At 41.3% G+C, this 22015-nt stretch overlaps 1 protein-coding gene across 2 annotated transcripts in view; it reads left to right on the plus strand.

The window, feature by feature from the left end:
* The window catches only part of spata20 (spermatogenesis associated 20), a 43661-nt gene that overhangs the window by 5667 nt on the left and 15979 nt on the right, over positions 1–22015 (plus strand). For both annotated transcript variants that reach the window (XM_044179330.1, XM_044179329.1), the window contains exons 9-15: positions 149–223; positions 1938–2150; positions 2453–2645; positions 5062–5230; positions 10937–11145; positions 17274–17473; positions 19811–19891. In XM_044179330.1, coding sequence (XP_044035265.1) covers positions 149–223; positions 1938–2150; positions 2453–2645; positions 5062–5230; positions 10937–11145; positions 17274–17473; positions 19811–19891 — 1140 coding nt within the window. The remainder of the gene's footprint in view (positions 1–148; positions 224–1937; positions 2151–2452; positions 2646–5061; positions 5231–10936; positions 11146–17273; positions 17474–19810; positions 19892–22015) is intronic.

Raw genomic sequence — 22015 nt, forward strand, 5'->3', positions numbered from 1 at the left:
AATGAGGGTATAGCAACTACCTCAGCATTTGCATCAAATTCAGCAGTTAATATCCTGCATATAAATCACATGACGGTATCTTTAAGGTTATGTTATGGTTAAATCATGAATCGAAGCAGGCGTGCGCAATGTGTTTCTGCTTTTCCAGGTATCGGGTGAGCAGCTCTTTGCAGATGTGGCTAAGGACATACTGCTCTACGTCTCCAGAGACCTGAGTGACAAGGTGAATCATCTACAGCCTTGTTAGGACTTCTGTGTGTGTATGTGTGCATGTTGTTGTGTTACTGGTTTTATGGGGACCAAATTTTCTTTCTATCAAACTAGACCCACCAACCGCCTCTACTCAGGACGAGAGGCTCGTGACATCGCAAGACGTAAACATTAATGGCGTCCTTGGCTGAGCTGTAACGTTAGCTAACTCAGTGGTGCGAGGTGAGCTAGCAGTATCGGTTAGCTATAAACTAATTTCCACACGATGAGTAGAGGCACATCCACTGCTGACAAAGCACGAACAATAACGGTAAATTCCACCAGGAGATAACCAGTATGTTCACGTCTGAGTGTTCGTACATCCTCGAGGGCAAGGGGTGGGACCCTGTTGACAAAAAGCTCTTAAACCCCTTGCTCTCCTCTGAGGGTCAACCCTTTTCTCGTTTTGATTAATGAGTCGACAGCAGTGAACGGGGCACACAATTAAAACCACACTCGTTCTAATCATTATATTCCCCAAGATTTATTATGTAATTATACGCTAATGAAGTAATGTCGCAAAGGTAATTTACTATGGACTGTATGGTTTGTTTGTTTTTTGTGCTACAATGGCTGGGATCTTCCCTCAGCGAGGTAGACTCCTCAAGTTCCCATCATGACTGTAAAAATACTGTTCACAGGATTTATACAGGCCCTGAGAGGGCTCACATAATACTGTGTATAATCAGACCCTTCAAGTGTAAAGGAAGTCTCTTTCCTCAAAACTGGCTGTTTTGTTTTTACCGAGAGTCATTTTCACGTTTCTCTCAATCTAAACAGTGTTAATCGATTATCAGATTTTCCATTTCAACACTTGGAATGACAATCATGTTAGCTCTCTCTCAGGGCTTACATAAATACCATTGTGTTGGGTGTGGTTACAGGCACAATTGAGCACCACACCCATCAGTGTTGCTGGCTGTGGTTGGAGACAGACTTGAAACTTTCAAACAGAGAAGACATTGAAACACTGCTTTTCAGACTGGTGTTAAGTTACTCTTTAAAGATGTTTTTTTTGTCCATTTTTGCTTTTTAATTGATAGTATATAGTAAAGAGGCAGACAGGAAACATGGGGATAGATGACATGTTTCAAAGGTCCCCAGCCGGATTCGAACGGGGGACGTTAAAGATTATGTGGTGTGCATCAAACACCATAGGACATGGTGACACCTACTTATGTATTTCATTTTAACTATCGTTTAACTTCTTAAACCTGATTTCACCCTCACATGTTCCCAGTCAGTGGGACTAAAGCGGTTAACTTTATCGCCAACTTGTCGCCATCCCTTATACAACAAATTTTTACCTCTGTTCCCCAACTTCAGGTACCATTAATTATCAGAAGATAATTTGTCAGCACAGCAATGTTGAAGCCTTGATTCATTGATGAAACAAAAATATCCACCCTGCAGTTTAATTTAGTGCTCTTATCCAGGCTAGTTTGACTAAAGAAAAGCTTGACTACTGACTATTTCATGCAACTTTCACAGCCATTTGCATGTTGTCAAGCAGTTGTTCATCATCATCTATTCACCATGTGACTGCACAGAATGTTTACTGTGAAATATGAAGGCTGCTGTATGTACCTTACATACCTCATAATTCCTATACTTAAATTAGCTTGCCATTAAATAGCAGTTCTCCCTCTCCTTCTACCTCCTCCATTACTGTCTATTGTCTGAAACAGTCAGGGGGTTTCTACAGTGCAGAGGATGCAGACTCTGTCCCAGCATCAGGGGGACCAGAAAAGCGTGAAGGGGCTTTCTGTGTCTGGACAGCCTCAGAAGTTCGGGAACTGTTGCCAGATGTGGTGGAGGGCGCCACTGGATCTGCCACACAGGCAGACATCTTCATGCACCACTATGGCGTGAAGGTGCAAGGCAATGTTGCTCCAGAACAGGTACTCTTAATTTTTATTATGTCACACGTGGCCGCTGCAATGCGTGCTTGGATTGCAGTTAGAGGTGAAAGGGTGGATGGATGGATGGAGGGAACGATGGAAGTAGAAAAACTTGGTGCTTATGTGGACAAATTAATCAAAAAGTCATGAAAATAATCATGTAGATTGAAGAGGTAATGCAGACTGTTTAATCACTTGTTTCATTTTATTCAGTTTAAGGTGTTACAACATGACATCTGTTGCAGTCAGTATGAGTTCATTTCTTTGAACACCCTCTTATCCCCTGTACTGTATGTTGCCAGGACCCCCACGGGGAGCTGCAGGGCCAGAATGTGCTGATCGTGCGTTATTCAGTGGAGTTAACGGCTGCTCACTTTGGCATCAGTGTTGAGAAAGTCAACGAGCTCCTGGCCTCCGCCAGAGCCAAAATGGCAGAAGTGAGGAAGCGTCGGCCACGCCCACATCTGGACACCAAGATGTTGGCCTCCTGGAATGGTAAAGTCTAGACCAGTTTACACACATGTACAACAATAGAACTTTTCATCATCATTGTCATGTCATCATCACCTCATGCCAGTCAGTCAAAGTGAGCGTAGTAAGCGTGGCATTTTAATGTTGCAGTTGACTTAGTGATAGGTGCAGAGAGATGTGTTTTTCCTCAGTTTATTGATAAGGTTTTAGTTTCTGCCACACTTGCGCCAGACCTTGACTTGTGATGGACAAAACTGACAAAATGATTGCCATTATCAATGAGACAGTTGTATTAGGTTATTAATCACCATATCACAATAATGAAAAAGTGACATACAAAAAGTTATACATCTGTTAAATATTAAACATCTCTTTTAGCTCTCTCTTTGACAGACACAGATAAGAGTAAGTATTGTGCACATGAAATGGATTTTACATCACTATCAGACTAATGATACTTAATTTAAATTGTACATGTCCAAGGAGATGTACACATTCAGAAGGGTAAACAGGCTGAATTGGTCTGGAAATCAGCCAACGAGGTACAGTAAGGCTGAATAGGCTTCTTCATGTTTCCCTCATTGCACTAATTGGTGTTGGGAAGGGTTGCAAGTACAGCATGTTTTACTACACTCAGTCTTAAGTGCAGTGTCCATCACAGAGTGTACCTATAGTGCTCCCTGTCTGCTCACAGTTTTATAACTTTCCTTTCTTGTTAGTTCAAATGTCAAGTGACTTGAAAAAGCTGTCTAGCTCGCTAGCGTACAGTCCTATATTGATTTCCTGATTTATTTTGAATTGCCAAGGTTTGGCACGTCTCACTCTCTAGGCCACAAGGATAGCAGTACCGTTTGATGACAGACAGTGGTGTTCAGGTTTTTTTATTTATTTTTTTACTAAAACGGGTCCAAATGAGTTAAGCTTGACTCTATGCCACAATGCCAGTTGGACTTTATTTTTGTTAAAGGATAATTACTATATTTCTTAAGTCAGGGATAAATTATATATAATGATGCAATTGATGAAATTGTTGTCTGACAACAGCAACACTTCCTGTTTGTTTTTCACAACAAGAGCCCCCACTTCCTCTCAATACACAATACCATGTAAACTCTCATACAGGCAGTTATTGGCCAACTAAATATAATACAACTAGTAAGAAAATATTATAAGCATATTAACACATACAACGCCCTCTATCCTTAGAGATAAGGGAATCCTTTTCAGATAAGGAAAAACTAACTAAATCGCCTTTAACTGGGGAAAAAAAGGAAGAAATGTCAGGAAGAGCAATAGTTGAGGGAATCCCCCTTCCAAGATGGACAGAAATGCAATATATGTTGTGTGTACAGAGTAGACAGAAATACCAATAGTAAAATTACAATATGGAGAGGTCGATGGATTGTAAACATATTGTATTGTGTAAACCTAGACCTGCTGTCACTTGTTTGGTGTCTGTTGCAGTTTGACAGGTGATCCAGAAAGATTTTATTTTACATCTCATGCTCTTAGACAAAAAAATGCAGCTACATCATCCTTCCATTAAAATACATTGACAATCAAAACAACCATACCACATTAAATTGGTTTATTCAAAAGCGTATTGATAGTGGTCCACATCAGGTGTTGGTGTTGCTACCTGTCAAAGTACCTAACTGCCATGCCATGCTTCTTCTTCTCTAAATCAGAACAAACCACTGTTGATTGCCAAGCAGGGGCATTAGAAGAACAAATATAAAAGCCTGTTATTGCCTAGGCATACTGTACTGTAGAAGTTGATGGTCAGATTTGCACACACAAATGTGCATACAGACATTAGCAGTATGAAAATGTGTGTAGATTATTATAGAGACACTAGTTGTCACTTTCCATTAGTGTGATGCCAATTTGGACACCCCTTAACATTGTTTATCCAGCACATTGTCTCAGTGATTGTCACAGTGATTTATTACAAGAACAAAAAGCACACCACACAAACACACTCCATACAACCACAAATGTTGCTCCTAGGGCTGACGTCTCAAGACAGAGTGTGTTAGTGAGGTAATGAGGCTCTGCGATCCCGAGAACTTTCCAATTAGACGCAAGACTCCCCTTCTCCTCTCTAATGAAGAAACCCCTCCATTAATCACCTGTCCTCCGCTGCAACACTTTGAAGACCAGGCTGTGCACTCACCAGGCTTTGATACACTACATGAAAGAGGAGTGGAGGGAAAGATGGAGGAAGGAATGGATATAGAGAGGGAAGAGAGAAGGAATGAGAGAGAACAAGGACACTTCAAAGGGTGTGAAAAATAACTAAGCTAACTAAGGGACTGTGGTGTGGCTACACATTGGTACCTCCGCGGAGAGAGGACACGATGTTTTAAGATGAGTAACAGCCATTTTATAGCTAATCATCCCACCACTGCCACCATCACTTCTTCTTGGCTCCCCTCAGGTCTCATGCTCTCGGCCTACGCTCGTGTTGGCGCTGTACTGGGGGACAAGGCCCTGCTGGAGAGGGCAGTGCAGGCTGGCAACTTCCTAAAGGAGCACCTGTGGGATGCTGAGCGGCAGACCATCCTCCGATCCTGTTACCGTGGAGACCAGATGGAGGTGCAACAGATGTAAGAAGAGAGTTTTGATAATGTGGCAGTTGAGATTTAAAGGCCCTGAACACCTATTTTCTCAATCAGCTTGTTGTTATATGAATGATTGGGTCCTATATGAACAGATTTGGTTATTGCACTTGGAGATTTCTGTGTGTGTGTGTGTGTGTGTGTGTGTGTGTGTGTGTGTGTGTGTCTCTCTGCACTTCTGAGTGTTTTGAAGTGAGCTGTGTTCAGTTGGTAAGACGTTGTGTCACACACTCCTGTGCACCAATCAGAATTTAGTAACATTTGTGGGGTTTCCTAGTTATGTTGCCAGGTCACTGTCAATCAAGCCTGATCAACCCACCCAAACACAGTCCTCATGCAGCAGATTAGCTGATGGTCTGAGTGTTAAACTCTTCAACAGGGGTTCTTAAATGTCCCCATGTCATGGTCCTCCACATAGACTGTGATTAGGTTTGTATGACTACAGTGTGTCCACACTGTGTAGAGATCAGATAAAAGTAGTGAGAATGAAACCTGTGATCAGAATTGTCACTCGTATACATTATCTAGTTGTTAATAGTGATATTTTACTACAATTGCAGTTGAAAAAAATTAAATATTCCTGATTTTACTGCAAGTGGGTCCCTACACTCCATTTTTAGAACTGGTGTTTTGACATTGTTAACAGGGACATTCTGCCCCAAAGCTGAACAAAAGTAATGCCTTAAAATGATCTTGGGATTTTCTGTCTTGCTTTGTTGGATAGTCCAGGTTTCTTCTTGTGTCAGAGACAAAGCAAATGAGAGCTATTTTAATGTTTTCAGCAGCCCAGGAGCAGGTAGGGAGTCGGTGTCTCGATTAAGGACAGATCAGAATGGCTAAAGGAACCTGGGTCCTCTGGAAGGCCTCCTGCTGCTAAACCCTGGCATATTGTCACTGTCCAAATACTTCCATCATTAAATATTAAAGATGTCGACATACGATGTCAAAAAAACCCCAAAAATGTTTTATTTCTTAAAATAATCTTGACACGATCAAGAGTCCGAGAAAAAGACTAGGATAGGTTCACAAGCATATCTTAATACAATACTTACATGCCCTCATGTACATTGAAAGGGTTATTCGTTGCTGTAATTGCTCCCCTTGTCCATACTCACTGCAAAGACATCCTTTCCTAAAGCAATGTCAGTGTAAGTAATGGGGGACAATAACCACAGTCCTCATTCTGTGTAAACACGCCTTCTTTTTAGGTTTTACTGAAGCTAATAGGAGTCTTCAGCAGTCTGATTTAGATGAATCAAGTGGGTGTTTCTTGCCCCATAGCGCCACTAGTAGTTAGAAACTTAACAGGGTACCTTTTTAACAATGCATATCAAGTACCATAATTAGCATTTTGGCCACTGTTATGTTACACCTACCTTTTAAACTCAAACTAGTCATTTACTTGTCTCTTTTTCCTTGATGCCTGAAAAAAACATTTTGTCCCTTTCTAGCATTGGAACAGTAATACATTAATATTCACTTAACTCTACGATTAAAGAAACACTGTAGAAAATTCTGTAAGGAAGAGTTTCACTTTCAGAACAGGAGCAATAAGCAGTTGTACTGTGCGAGGATGACTAATTGTTTATACGCAAACAGGAAACAAGGATATTGGGATAAATCAGGTTAGGGCAGGAAATCAGAGAACACGTTCACATGCACTGCAGTAACCTGGTTACTGTAAAACTACCTTTACATGCACAGGTCAGTAATGAGATTTCTCCTCTATCCTCTATCATACTGTATATTTGAAACAAGATTGGCCATATTTTAAGTGGATTATAGATGCCTGTTGAGTGACATATGATGTTGAAGAGTTTTTTTCCTGATCAGAGCTTTTGGACTGACAGCGCAGTGAGAGGAGAGGCTCTGTAGCAGGAGAATATGCAGTTTTTCTTTCTGATTGTATGTGTTTGAATTTAAGCATAGTACATGCGTACTGATCAACCATGGTGAATCATTTAGACTTACTTATCCTAGTTTTGGTTGAACAAAACATGGCCAAGAAATCAGGTTCCTCCAGCAGAAATGTAGCTGTGTTAACAAAATCTTTAATCCCATAACCTGACAAAAAGGAAACAGAAGTTCACAGCCAGCAATAACGTAAACTTACTGATCGGCTGGTGGCAGCATTCAATCAGTCGTTTAGACTGCGAATGTTCTCGAAGCATCAGAATATAAACACACAGTGCCTTGTTGATTGTGCACCTCCACTCCAGGTGTCCTTGTTCTGTTGGCCAGCCCTGTGCCCTAGTTACTGTGAATGAGTGAGTGTGAAATGCTACCAAATCAGCAGAAAAATATGCCAGGAGACCCACAACACGCATGATGAAATGCATGCAATTTTAAACACACGCATGAACAGATACACACTCCTGCCTAAACACTGTGGCCTTATTCCACGGCTTCTGTCTCATTCATAAATGTCCAATTCAGCATGGTGTCAGCATTGAGGAGGCTTACCTAGGCCCTTTTCTCAAGCCTGGTTTAGTTTCCATGCAGGGGTAAATCACATATGGGCCGTGGACTAATTTACCAGGAGGGATGGTAGGTGCTGAGACTAACTGGGTTAATAGGCTGTGGAGGTGTTGAGATTCTGTGGCCCTTGCCTGGCACTGGATGATTGAGAGTCTTACTACTGTCTTCAGGGACCAGAGGGAGGCCTGAGAATGGGAACACTGAGACAGTGACAAGGTCCTAGTGGGACACTGGTGATGTTGACTCATTCTTACTTGATTTGCCAACACTTTTTGGTCATGTGCAGGCTGTTTTGCACTGCACTTACCAGTCATTACAGTTTACCAGCCATTGGCAGATAGACCAAAAAGTTCATTTTGGACCCTGGTCAAAAGAGCATTAGTGAGGTCAGCTGCTGATGTCGGCATTCCAATTCATCCACACCAAACTGGGAAAACCTTTTCGTTATGGACCTGGCTTTGTGCATGGGGCCATTGTCATGTTGAAACAGGAAAAGGCCTTCCCTAAACTGTTGCCACCAATGAAGCACACTATCTTTATAGGATGTAGCTTTGAGATTTCCCGTAATTAGAAAGGGGCCTCGCCCAAATCATGATAAACAGCTCCAGACCAAAAATACATCAAGCACTTTTTTTTTTGCCACAGATTAATAAAGTACACATTTGGTGCACTAGTGAGTATTCACAGCACCAGGAGGTTGCATGTTGGATTGAGTCAAAATAAACTAGTGTGTGTGTGTGTGTGTGTGTGTGTGTGTGTGTGTGTGTGTGTGTGTGTGTGTGTGTGTGTGTAGTATGTGTTATTTCATACGTAATGGCACAGCATAATAGTTAAACAGTACATTGTGTAGCACGAGCAAGCATAATAAACTCTTCTCTAACATAAAGGTCACTGCTGTTGTAAAAATGATGGGAGTCGATGCGTTTACGTGACCCATATCGCCCCAGCAGGTTTCTCCCTCTCAGGCTTATTCAGGGGAAGTGAAGTAGCTAGTGTATGAGAGAATCATTATGAAGCCATTATTATAAAACTGTCTCCGAGTGCTATGATACAGGACACTGACAAGGCCTTTTATCTTTGCTCTCAGGGAAAAGACTCCTTTAACGTGCACTGTTGAAGGTGTGGGTGAAAAGGCTGTTGAGTATTTCTGAAAGGCCTTTACATTTTTGTGTTTGTGTGTCAGTGATGCCCTCCTTGAGGTTTTGTCTTAAGTTGGCATCCCTGTGGCTGGAGTCACCTCAGCTCGACGACATGTCGCTATGTGAGAGAAGGAGTTAGTGTGGGGAAGGAGGTAGCACAGGTAGAAATGACCAAAGTTTATTTTACAAGATGTACCAAGAGTAGGAAGTTTTTGCTCATGTAAAAAAAAAAAACAAGCCCAGAAGCTCTAAAACTGACCTTAATAAAGTGTACAGGGAGTAATAATGACATTGTACTCACCAATTGAATTGCTGAGATCTGCTTAAAAAAAAGTCTGACATGCCAAGAAACATGAACAGTCACAGGATCTTGCAGGTTTAATAAAAAAAAAAAGTTTACATATTTGGAAGCGAAAACAAAGGCATACCTCTCCCGGGTTTCTCCCGTATTTCTCCCGGCACCCTCGCGTTCTGTTGTTTCTCCTGGGAAACTCCCGTAATTTGCAAGGCCCTCAAACGTTATTATGAATGTTTTTGAGTGCGAAACGGGCTTGTTATTGTTGTTCTCACCAGCTGCAGTTGTAGTGGGTGTTTTCTGCTCTCCAACCACAAGGGGATAGTAATGAGCCCATTATGGTTGCACCAGAACGAGGCAAGATGATGCTACACTGGGAAACTTACTGGGACATGCCCCACAAAGGTGATATTTATGCTTTATCTGAAGTGATTTCTAGCAGTATGTTTCAGTTTTACAAGAGAAAAGACTTCCGGGATGAAGACTAACTGGTCGGTTTGGCAAATGCAGTTCTGGTTAACTTTCCCACCTCTGATAAAGAGTTCCTCACAGCCCTTCCTCTAAGCTTCTCTATTGATCTATGAATGGAGCTTGTGATCCCCTGACTTTTCATCTAGCGCCATCATCAGGTAAAGATTTCAGTCACAGAGCCATTAGCATTGCTATAGACAATCTTTTTGTTTGAAATTTGTCATAAGGTCAAATTCCAAATACATTCTTCCACTTTGGATTTACATTCAACTGGCCTTGTCCTGTCCAGTGCAAGAGTGCCTGCTGTCTCCTTTCAACTTATGAGTCAACCTCTGTCTGGGAAAGATAGGCTTAGATATGACTCCTCACCCCTCCATGACCTCTCAAAATCCTCATGCACTTCATGCATACTCAGTCAGTCTCCTCCTGTTTTCGGCCTCTTGACCATCAGCCACCAGCCTCGCCTGACGCAGCACTATCTGGCTTCCTGTCATCGTCCATCCCCCTGCACTCACCCAGATGGGGTGCCATTGTGGAAATTAGAGGGGGGGGCAGTGTGGGAGCCCAGGGGGGTGGTGCTTGTTGTTGGGGTGTGGGTGTAACTGAACAATAAATCACATTATAAACCAATGACAGAGAACAAATTGTAAAATTAAGACAGATGTTTACAAGACAAAAAACCCCAGGTGTAGAGAGGATTTCAAAGTGAAATAAAGTATAAATGAAAAGAGCGATACAAATTTTAGAGGGTGCAAAGTTTACGTGAAAGAGGATAGAGGGAGAGCCAGGTGAAGGGAGAGGTGGTACACTGATGCGAGAGGGAGGTCTGACTGTAATCAGATTTGTCTAATTACTGTCCTCCGTCACTTGAAACTTCAAAGAGTGCGGGTACACGTATAAATGTCTCTGATGCCTTCTACAGTATGACAAGCACACAGAAGGCAAATCAGTAATTTCACAGAGAAACATGCTTTAGGGAGAGATTATACTCAGCCCGATATGTGTATCGTAATGTAGCCCTGTACTGTCAGAAATTCCTTCAGGCTTCAAATCTTTCAAGCCAATTCTTCTGGGTTTCTATACGGTCTTGATAGAAACCATAGCTTGATCTTCTTCAGGCACTGTAAACAAGGATTTGGAATGTAAAAGATGAGGGGGAAAACAGCAAGAAGCTGAACTAGTTCACCAGCAGTAACCCATTTCAACACTTCTCGCACTGATCTATCAATAAATTCTTAATGAAAACTGTCCTCATTCTCGCTCTTCTCCAACTCTGATTTTCATTTTCCCTTCCCCCGCTGTATTCTCCAGATCTCCGCCTATTTCAGGTTTCCTGGATGACTATGCCTTCATCATTTGCGGCTTGCTGGACCTGTATGAGGCCACGCTGCAGACGGAGTGGTTGCAGTGGGCCGAGGAGCTGCAGCTCAGGCAGGACGAGCTGTTCTGGGATGACCAGGGCGGAGGCTACTTCTGCAGCGACCCCAGTGACAGCACTGTTCTGCTACAACTCAAAGAGGGTGAGGGATGGATACATTGATATATGAGTAGATATCACCAGTCTAGATATTGAAACAAACATACTTTTCCCCTGACACTAATGATGTCAATGGCTAAAGTTGGCCTTGTCTGAGACTGGATTTTTTTCTTACTTGCCTGTACCATAACAGTATTGAATTTTGACACCCAGCCCTTTGTGTGACGGACATGAACATCATGATGTGAAAGGCCTGACGCATGACACAAGTCAGCCATAATTTGTACGTAGTTTTATAGTGATTTTTGTTTCTTTTTAAACCCTTTTATAAGTTATAGGTTAAAATAAGAATATATGCAGCCCTGCCTTGAGAGATGTGAGTGTCTGGAATTTAAGAGGAGTGTGATTGGATTATATCAGTCTATGCTTCACATAAAGCTCCAACACCTTCCAAGAAATACTATCCTGAAATGTTACAAATCCATACAAAGTCATCATTATTTCTGTTAGTGAAAACCACTAGAAATTTCACATTATATTATATATCAGCATTCTTGTATTATTAAATTTGACAGAAAACTGTCATTATTGGGGTTATATCATGGTTTTAATCAACTTTTTATAGGTGTTGCCAATTGGGGATGATTAAATCACACACCATCATCATTTGAAAAGGCATAATCATATGAACAAGACAAAGAGTCTACAGCCATGCTAGTGACTCTGTGAGGCTGTACTTAGGCACAACGGTGCCTTGAGCTAAATGCTAAAGTCACCATGCTAACATGTGTACAATAACAATGCTAAAATGTGGCTATTGAGCAAGTATAATGTTAACATGTTCACCATCTCACTTTAGCATGTGATCATGCTGATATTTGCTAATTAGCACTAAACACAAAGTACAGCAGAGGGTGATGGGGATGTCATTACTTATGCAAGGATTCCAGGTTTTAGATAAATTAAAATTTGGACCTGATGATGGTGGTAGAAGGAAAGGAAGGGGTCACAGAAGTTATTACAATTCATCCTTTGGGGGATATGAATGTCTGCATAGTTTTTGAGATATTTGGCTCAAAACCACAAATGTCAACCTCACGGTGGTGCTGGAGGAAAAAGTCAAGGGATCACTGCAGTCATCAGGCTTCATCCGCTGGAGACCATGAATGTCTGTACAAAATTTCATGGCAATCCATCTAATAGTTGTTGGGATATTTCAGTCTGGACCAAAGTAGTGGGCCGACAGACCTACCTTACCGTCCAGTTGTAGAAAATAAATGAGGTATTGATGCTGCTGCTGCTGCTGCTGGCTGTGGCTCTAATAGGTTAAGAGATGCATGCAAGGCTTGATGGACAGGTGAATAATAGTACCACTGCAGCATACTTCTGTGGCTTAGACAAGTTCAAAGATGGATAGCTCAGGCTGATGAATAAATACAGGGCTTGAGGCCTGCAGATACTGCAGACAGATTGCTAATATCAACACAATGCCACAATTTGATCCCTGTGATTTGAAGGAACCAAAGAAGCATGAATAGATGGCTGTAATTTATTTGAACAAAACAAAATGTTAGTTGATCCATCCATCTCTTTCTCTCTTGCCTATGTATATCTTTCACCTTATCGATTGATAAGAGCTTAACAAGATGGAAGCTTCTGCTGTAATATCGCTGCCAGTTTCACTCCATTGCTACACTTCAATCACAGGAGACGAGATAGGCAAGGATAGATGGATGGATGGATGGATGGATGAATAGGTAGAGGATAAAAGACGGCAGCAGAGGAATATTGACCTCCCCTATCTACCTCCAGTGAGGTGCAACCGTCTCTCACTCAAGTTGAACTTCTCTGCCATGAAAGCACTCAAAGAGTGATGCTCTGATTCTTCAGCTACTTTGATCACCAGACTTGTCAAATCTGTCTCCATTCCGTCTCTTAGTCCATCTGCCTTTGACAGATTGAAACAGCACGCACAATGTGGGACTCTGAAATCCACTTTCTGCCTCTGCCTCTTCTCATCTCACTTACATCTTAACTTCATCCTGAATCTTATTTTTTCTTGTTTTACTCGCTGCATTTTCCTTCTTTGTGTCCTTTTGTGGCCCTCACACCTCGGCTTTCAGCTCAGGTATAAGGTACACCGTTGGCATAAAATATAATAACTCTAAAAAGTTTAATCTTGCAGACATGACAGTGTGACATTTCATGATTCAACTTTTTTATAATAATCAGTGGACAAGTGTATGTACAACATTTTTTCAGTTTTTAATACCGTTCCTGCTTCAAAGTCTTCATGCAAAATGGCATACTCATTTTTTTCCAGCAATATCATTGCAGTTCAATTTTGGAGATGCTTTCTAAATAATTTTTTTACAATAGTGTGTGTTGAAAGAAGCCACTTGTGTCATTTGTAATCATATCATGAACAAAAACATTGGATTGCATTAGCAGCATGGAATGGATGGCAATATTGATTGGACTGTTCCACTACTTTGGTCCAGGCTGAAGTATCTCAACAACTATTGGATGGATTGCCAGCAAATTCATGGTCCCCAGAGGACAAATCCTACTGACTTTGGTGATCATCTGACTTTTCATCTAGTACCGCCTTGATGTTGTAGCTTGTAGCTTTGAGTCTAAACAGACTGAAATGTCTAAACAGCTATTGGATGGACTGGATTGCCATTAAATTTGGTATGGACATTCATGTTCTCCTCAGGATGAACTGTAATAACTTTGGTAATTCCTTAACCTTTCCTCTAGCACTACCATCAAGCTGTACTTTGTGTTTAGTGTTTATTAGCAAATGTTAGCATGTTAATACATTAAACTAAGATGGTGAACATTATACCTACTAATCCTCGACAAGTTAGCATTGTCATTGTGAGCATGTTAGCATGCTGACATTAGTATTTAGTTCAGTACAGCCTCACAGAGCAGCTGGCTTGGCTGTAGACTCTTGGTCTTGTTTATTTTTACACTAGAGCCTGACTGATAGTGGATTTTTGGAGCGTACATTTTACAGTCAAAACAAACTTGTTACTGCTCTCTGGTGGACACACTATGTAATAACATATTTAATGACACAAATTAAAATTGGCTCATCACACATATACATCAAAACAATAAAAATACTATAACCATAAGATATACCAAAAGAAATTTCCAGATAAGTTTGTCTTTTATTCAGTATGTAGTTTAATGTTGCAAAGCTGCATTACCTCCCAATGTCTTTGGCTAAAAGAGGGTTTTTGGACCAGGGGTTGATGGGTTATAAAAATGAATAGGTCTGACCTTGACATTCACGGCAGCCTTTCTTCAGCTGCCAGTCCACTCCTCCAACTGATGACTGCTGGCAGTTCAGAGAAGCTGACACTTTGTACCTTTGATCTGTCAGACCAAAGTTTCCAGTCTGGATCTAGCCGTTGTCTGTTTCTTCTTGTTTTTTGCTCTCGAGCTACTCCGTCTGACAGCGACCATTTATTTTAACAGCTTGTTTCTCCCATTTATATTTATATTCTTATTCTCTTGTCATCTCTACTCAGTGTAATATCTTTCTTCTAATACATTATGTGCTGTCAATAGGCTGGTCTTTTCCCCATCCTGATGGCTCTCATACTGTGTCGTTTCTTTTCTAACCATTACAGGATTAAAAAAAAAATGTTATTCTGGGTTTTCTGAGTTCTGGGTCTAGGCAAAGGGAAAAAGTAGTAGTATATCAGACTAAAATCATATGGTTGGCTTTGGTCTTTCTTTTTGTGGTTTGTGTAATGATGTTATAAACTCGTTTTTGAGTGTGTAATTGATCTCCAGAGATTGAGACTACTTTAGCTGTATATCTGTATATTATCTTCAGAGTGGCAAGCTTTGAACAAGCAGTAAGCTAGTCTTCATGTGTTAACATATAACCTCGGCATAAGAAAAAAAACAAACTTCTATCTGGAAGATTGTTAGTTTTAATGTTCCAGATGCCACGGGTCTATATTTTGTTCACCTGAAAAAGAACGACACACACATACTCACAAACACGCAAACTCATGTACCTATGACTGATAGCTTGGTGCGAATAGTTCAGACAGGAGCAAGATGCCACAGATGGGCGGAGGAACAAGGAAAAACCTTATAGTTATTCTTGTTGAGAACTATTGACAGATCAGAGATGATGGTTGCATGTGCGTGCGAGCTTTGTGTGTGTGTGTGCGGGAGTGCCTGTCCCTACGTGCCGTCACACCTGCCTTTGTGTGTGTGTTTATCGGAGCTGACGTATGAGAGATTTCTCATCTGAGAGGATTGACTGTGCCATTATGCTGGCCGTGCTGTGTAGAGTTGAAACCCATTAGTGACGCTACAGCTGCCGCAGTGTGGACGCCTGTCCCAGCAGCGTAGCCTGTCACTGCAAGACGGATTACCCCACCACACTGCCACTGTACATTTTACCGCCCTGCCAGACTTCCCTGTTTGTATTTGTTTTTAAGGAGTAAGGTTAGAATGATATACATATATACTGTTTGACAACGTATTTTACTTTTATTCAAGACAAATCGGCTGTTTGTTAAAATGTTTTTCGTCTCTTTTTCCAGAATGCACTTTCAGATGTATTCCCGCTTGACAAAAGTCAAAAAATGTTGGGTACATCAGCTGTGGGTCGCTTCAGTTTAAAAACATCAGTGTGTCTATATAGAGTATTAAAAACTGATAAAAGTGTAAGTGGTGTTTTATGGAACCCTGAAATGTTCAATATTAAATAAATAAAAAAGACATCATGAATTAAATAATCATATGAATAAACTGTGTTAAATATATAAATTAGCCAACAATATGTGAAGTAATTATTAAAACTTGACTCATTATTATAAAACGTTTTTCATCATTCATTCATAACTGAATTTTATTGGGAATTTCATTTAATTATAGACATGTTATTTAATATCCGATAAAACTCTGTTATAGTGAGGGTAGGGTTGTAGGGTGATTTTTCCACAATTTATTCATGTGATTATTTCGGGGCCATTCAGTTATATGTGAGATATGTGAAATGTGGAAAGCGGACAGACTTGCTCGCTCAACCTCTGTGTGTGTGTGTATATGTATGTGTATGTGTGTGTGTGTGTGTGTGTGTGTGTGTGTGTTGAAACTTTCTTGTCATGGGGCTCAGGGAGAGCTGAAACATACTGCAGGATAAAATGTAATTATTTCTGCAGTTCAGTCATGCATGGGCGTTCACGGGCATCTATATGCAATTGTACATTCATGCTTGTCATAAAAATAATTATAAAATTATATTCAGTATACTCTAGAGTTGTGTGTGTGTGTGACTGTGTTTGACTTACAAACGGCTTGTGTCAGCTACCAACTCAAAACTCTTTCTCTCCTACACACACACACACACACACACACACACACACACACACACACACACACACAGACATTTAGCGAGGTCATGGGTTATGAGAAGATCACCTCCAGGCTTTTATTGGACACTGATAAGAGATAAGGACCAATCACTTAACAGGGCTAAGTCATGAGGTCATCTGTTAGTCCCATCACATCACACCACACATTGAGACTCTGGGATGGTTGTGTACTGGGAGAAGTCATGGGAGTCTGTATTTTAACTTAATAGCTTGCCATCTTTCCTGTTAGTTTGACAAATTGTAACAGAAAGTCTCATGTTTTGGACCAGAGGCATCACATTTGTTACAAGATTTATGTCTCATGAAAGAGTAGAGATATAATATATGTTGTGCACCCATCCTATTTAACACATACATCTTCTTTTTGACTCTGTTGACAAAGTTCCTTTTAAAATGTTTTGCTTGTCTTTCTGTATCTGTGTGTCTTCTGTATCGGTACAGAGCTGAAAAGGACTGGAGAAGGAAGGCCATAAACGTTCTGTTTATTGAGTTCATGTGTATTTTCTGTGGCTTAAAGCAAACATAGCCGACGATAAATGGGTTAAACAATATGATGATTAAGGTAACATCAGATCTAGTGTAACAAAATACACAACAGCTGAGGTACAGACAGTTAAAGCTCCCCCAATCAATATTTTATATTTATTCTGATTAAATATTTGCACTGTGAAACCTGCTAGATTCAGTTCCAGCCTAAGACTATAACTGTCGAAGCCTTCTAAAAACTGTTGTGTATCTTTGTGTGTGTGTCTCTCAGATCAGGACGGAGCTGAGCCCAGCGCTAACTCAGTGTCTGCTTCCAATCTCCTGCGTCTGTCCCACTACACTGGAAGACAGGAGTGGCTCCAGAGGTCCCAACAGCTGCTGGCAGCCTTCTCTGACCGTCTCACCAGGGTCCCCATAGCACTGCCTGAAATGGCCCGGGCTCTTATGGCCCAGCACTACACACTTAAACAGGTTATTCTTACATCCACACACACACGCTCACATGAACTGATGGGTACATGCTAGTTTAGGCACCAGAGCGATTTACTTTGTACTCTGTGTTCACGCCTCAAGCCTCCAGCCTCCAGCCTCCAGCTCCTTTAAGTCTTCTTTATCTAAGTGTTTTAATGGATGGGTAGGATATAAATTAAAACTTTGCTGCTAATTATGTAGACATCTAGACTGCTAGTGGGTGGTGTTGACAACTGTACTTTCAATTCGTATTGACAGAGTAATCAGAGTTGTCATGGTCAGAGAGCCTGTCTTAGAGTGTACTGTATGTACTAATATTCATTGAATGTATACTGTATACTGATAGCTAACTTGGCATATACTACTACACTTTTTACGTGTGTTAACACATATTGAAGATTCTTCTCTGAGGTAGAGGGACACAGGGATCAAACAAAAGGTTTGAACCAGTGGTCCAAATTTGTTTGACTGGGACAACCATATTTGTTAAGCCCCTGGCTTTCTGTTGAGGTGCCAGCTTAGCTTGGGGGAGTGGGTTTGTTTACCTGATTTGCCGGCTTGCCTGACAAATTGTGCGAGCACGATAGACATTTCAATTACCGACAAGAACGGAACCAAACAATTTGCAGCAACTTAAAAAACGCTGAGCAAGATGCTGTTGAAACAATGAACCTCCCCATACTGGCTTTGCTGACTCACTGCTATTATCAATAACCATGCACTGAAGAGGAAATGCATCAGTATAAGTAAACTAGACTGCTACAGCAGGCCACAGTGATACAGAGGACTATGTTCCTTTTAACAGTAAGACCATTAGATATAACCGCAGTGATTCTGACCAATCAGCGCCTATGAAGAGCTACTGGCAGCTACGGGCGTGGTTGAAGTGTGACGACAGCGAGAATCGAAGCGACTGTATGTTCGAAAACAACAATGGCGGCTTCTAAGGAGGTTAGCGTAGACGCTGCTATAGCATCAGATATATCAGAACTTCATTGAAAGAAGAGCGAAGAACGGCACTGAAGGCTTTTCTCGATGGAAGAGATGTTTTCGCTCTTCTCCTGACTGGCTTCGGCTCTCCTACTACATTGATCCAATTGGTTCAAGTTAGCCCGTGATAGACGGTGATAGACAGATGGTTCATCCAATCACCTGCCAGTGCCTTCCCTTTTCCCAACAGTTTCCAAGGACGACTTCTCAGATGGTTCTGTGTAACAAACCATCTGGCGCGTCAGGTTAACTATTTTCTATCTTGTGCAAAACCTTTTTTTTTTTTTTTTGGTTGTTTCTCTGGTAGTGTTCCAGTACACTCTTAATCATTATGCAATTAAACCAATACAAATTCAAGTCAGGAAGTCAAGAGTTATTTTTCATAAACCATTCTTATTAGGACCAAGCCAAATATAAAGGCTATAAATGTATTTGGTCACATTCTGCATTATCACAACGCGAAAATTGACAGTTTTGTAACCTTTGATAACCTCACCGTTCCCTTTATATTATTTATAATGTATGCTATTTCTACTAGTGTTGCTACATCTCAACAAATATATCTCAACTTATCCTTGTACTATGACTTGAGTTGGAGGCTCAAAGCACCTTGATACAAACCCTGTTTGGATTAACCTCCACTTGCAAATGTCTCACCTTAAACAAGAAGCTAATAATGTTTTTTTTTTTTTTTTACCTCAGTTGAACTAAGATAGGCCATTTGAGGACAGTGGTTCTATCTTAGCTCTCTGCATACATGCACACTTAATCCCTGGACATAGTGACTCTCAAAATCTTTTTTCCGTTTTTTTAACAGCTGTCATGCATTTAATGGGTTATTTGAGCTCTTCAGCCTCAGTTATATAATCGTTTTTGAAATATTAACACCCTCATTTAGCCTGAAACCAGCATACAGGCAAAGGAAAGCAGGAGTTACCCTGAAGTTTCTCAGTCACCCTGAGAAAACTTTTAGTATGAAGGCTGTACAATCAAAGCAACAGAGAAGGAAATAATGGGAGTAGAAACACAGAGAGGAGGGGGATAGTTAGCCTTCTGTCCTCATATATGACCTGCGCAGGATGAGTCGAAGCTACACGGCGAGGGTAACAAGCTCAGGGACGAAGCGAGGCGAGGCAGTCCCAGAAAAAACACCTGCCTCCCTTGTTACTGTTACAAATACGGTACTGACCTCTGTCACTTCCTCCCCCTCTCCTCTCCTCTTATGTGTCACCTTTCCCCTCTTATTTCACTCTATTCATACTCTTTCATCTCGTTATCACTCTGTCCTCTCCCTTCTCCCCCCCACCCACTCACACCCCCCACCATCCTCCACTATTATTTTTTTAGATCGTGATCTGTGGCCAGAGGGATGTCCCAGACACCACAAGTCTTCTAGCAGTAGTCAACTCCCTCTTCCTACCATATAAGGTAAGTGTGTCTGTGTGTGTGTGTGTGTGTGTGTGTGTGTGTGTGTGTGTGTGTGTGAGATCTTGACAAACTTATGTGTCATCAGTCCCTAAAGCAACCCTGAAGAGCAGTGATCAGGTTGCAGCGCACTCCAACATCAGTACCTTTACAGTGGCAGCAGATTCACAGTAACCTTTGAAACATGCGCACACAAAAGACAAAAGACTCACACAGATGCAGAGTGGGGCCAACCTACAACAGTGCCTGGGGTGTTGGCTGGTTTAAGTGTGGTTCTTTAAAGGTCAGTCTGAGCTCCTCTCCTCTTCCCAGCTATCTCTTTCCAGGCATTAGCTGACCTTAAAGCCCTTTCCTAACATCTAGATGCCTAGTGGGTCTAAATCTTAACACTGCAGTTGAAGTGTGTAAGTGTGTGAGTCTTCCTGCCAGCCCTGACACAGGCTGTTTGTTATGAATTGGACAGCTGTCAGTCTGAATCAGACTGAAATTCAGTATGGATAGCCAAGGCTGTCATATTTATGTTTCCTATGGCCACATATATCAGAAGTTCCAGCCTTAAACTTTTAAGAGAATTCTTTGATTCTCATCAACAAGAGCTTGTAGTTTAAAGGAAAAATTCAACATTTTGGGAAATTGGCCTATTTAAGCTTTCTTGCCGAGTTAGATGAAAAGATCGATAATCACTCTCATGTCTGTCCGTATGAGGATAGTGCCAGCAGGCTGAAATAGTCCTGCACCTGTAACCTCCCGTAAAACCACAACTTGTCTTTTTTACATATCCCTGTATGTATTTATTATCCCTGGGGGGAAATTCTCATGTCACAGCAGCAATACGCACGCAGCACAAATGAATTGTAAGTTCAGTCCAGTAATAGTAAGTCCAGTTAGAGTCCTGTAGGACCTCAGCAGCCTCCCAGTCCACTGATGTCCACACTGTGACACAGCAGAGATGAGTTAAAAAGTTTGATGGCCACCGGCAAGAATGATCTCCTGTGCCGCTCGGTGGAACACCTTGGGGGGTTTAAGTCTTTGGCTGAAGACGCTTCTCTTCACAACCAGCATGTCATGGAGGGGGTGGGAGACGTTGTTCAGGATGCTAACCAACTTGGACAGCATCCTCTTCTCCGTCACTGCCTCCACAGAGTCCAGCTCAACTCCTCCTCCCGTCACTGAGCTGGCCTTCCTAACCAGCTTGTTGAGCTTGTTAGCGTCTCTCGGCCTCACACTCCGGCCCCAGCACACGGCAGCTGGTCTGCAGCTTGCATTGTTTCCTTGATGCTGATTCTTTATCCAAGATGCTCCCAACTCTCTTCATCTCAGTGGGACTAACCTGGTTAAATCTCCAGTAGGAATGATTTTAAGGCATACAAACACCCACCTTATTGTCCCAAATTACAAAAAGTAGCAGCACAAAAGCAAAACTTGCCCAGTGTAATTGAGATTTGGAAAGTTCTGTACACAAAGTGAGGGATGAGGAGTAAACTAGCTTCATCAGTGTTTGATGTTTTGCTTCTCTTGTCACTTTTTGTGAAGAATTGCTAAATTAAGCTTTACATGCTGGTTGAGTACCTAAACAAAACACAAACGCAGCCTCACTATTCTGATTGTGTAAAACTGCTCTGTTCTGTTTATTCGACCAGCCCGTAACTGAAATTAGACCAGTAAATTAAAGCAGTGATTGCCCAGTGACACACTCCATCTCTCTCACTCTCACTCTCTCGCTCTCTCTCTCTCACACACACACACACACAGAGCCAGGACCAGTCACATGCTCTGCCTAGTCACTGTCAGATTAATCACATAGGATTCTCTGATGGGAGGCTGTCGTAGTAGTCTGTAAGTCTTAAAAAAAAAAAAAAAAAAAAAAAAAAAAAGTCTCAAGTTTTTCAGAATATCAAAGCAGGTTTATTTTTTAATGAGATTAAGTGGAGGTATGAAAATGCTACTAGCATATTGTAAAGTTGACTTGTGGCGTAGTAAGTAAAAGCAGTAAGGAAATAACTGAAGTAAGGAAGTAAGTCATTAAATGTGTAGTTTCACCGAAACAAATGAATACATAAATGAGAAATAACAGATAATTTGACCAGTTTTATTGTTGTTAAATTGTGTTGTGCAGAATGCAAATAG

The sequence above is a fragment of the Siniperca chuatsi genome, linkage group LG20, assembly GCF_020085105.1.
Source record: "Siniperca chuatsi isolate FFG_IHB_CAS linkage group LG20, ASM2008510v1, whole genome shotgun sequence".
Taxonomy (NCBI): Eukaryota; Metazoa; Chordata; class Actinopteri; order Centrarchiformes; family Sinipercidae; genus Siniperca; species Siniperca chuatsi.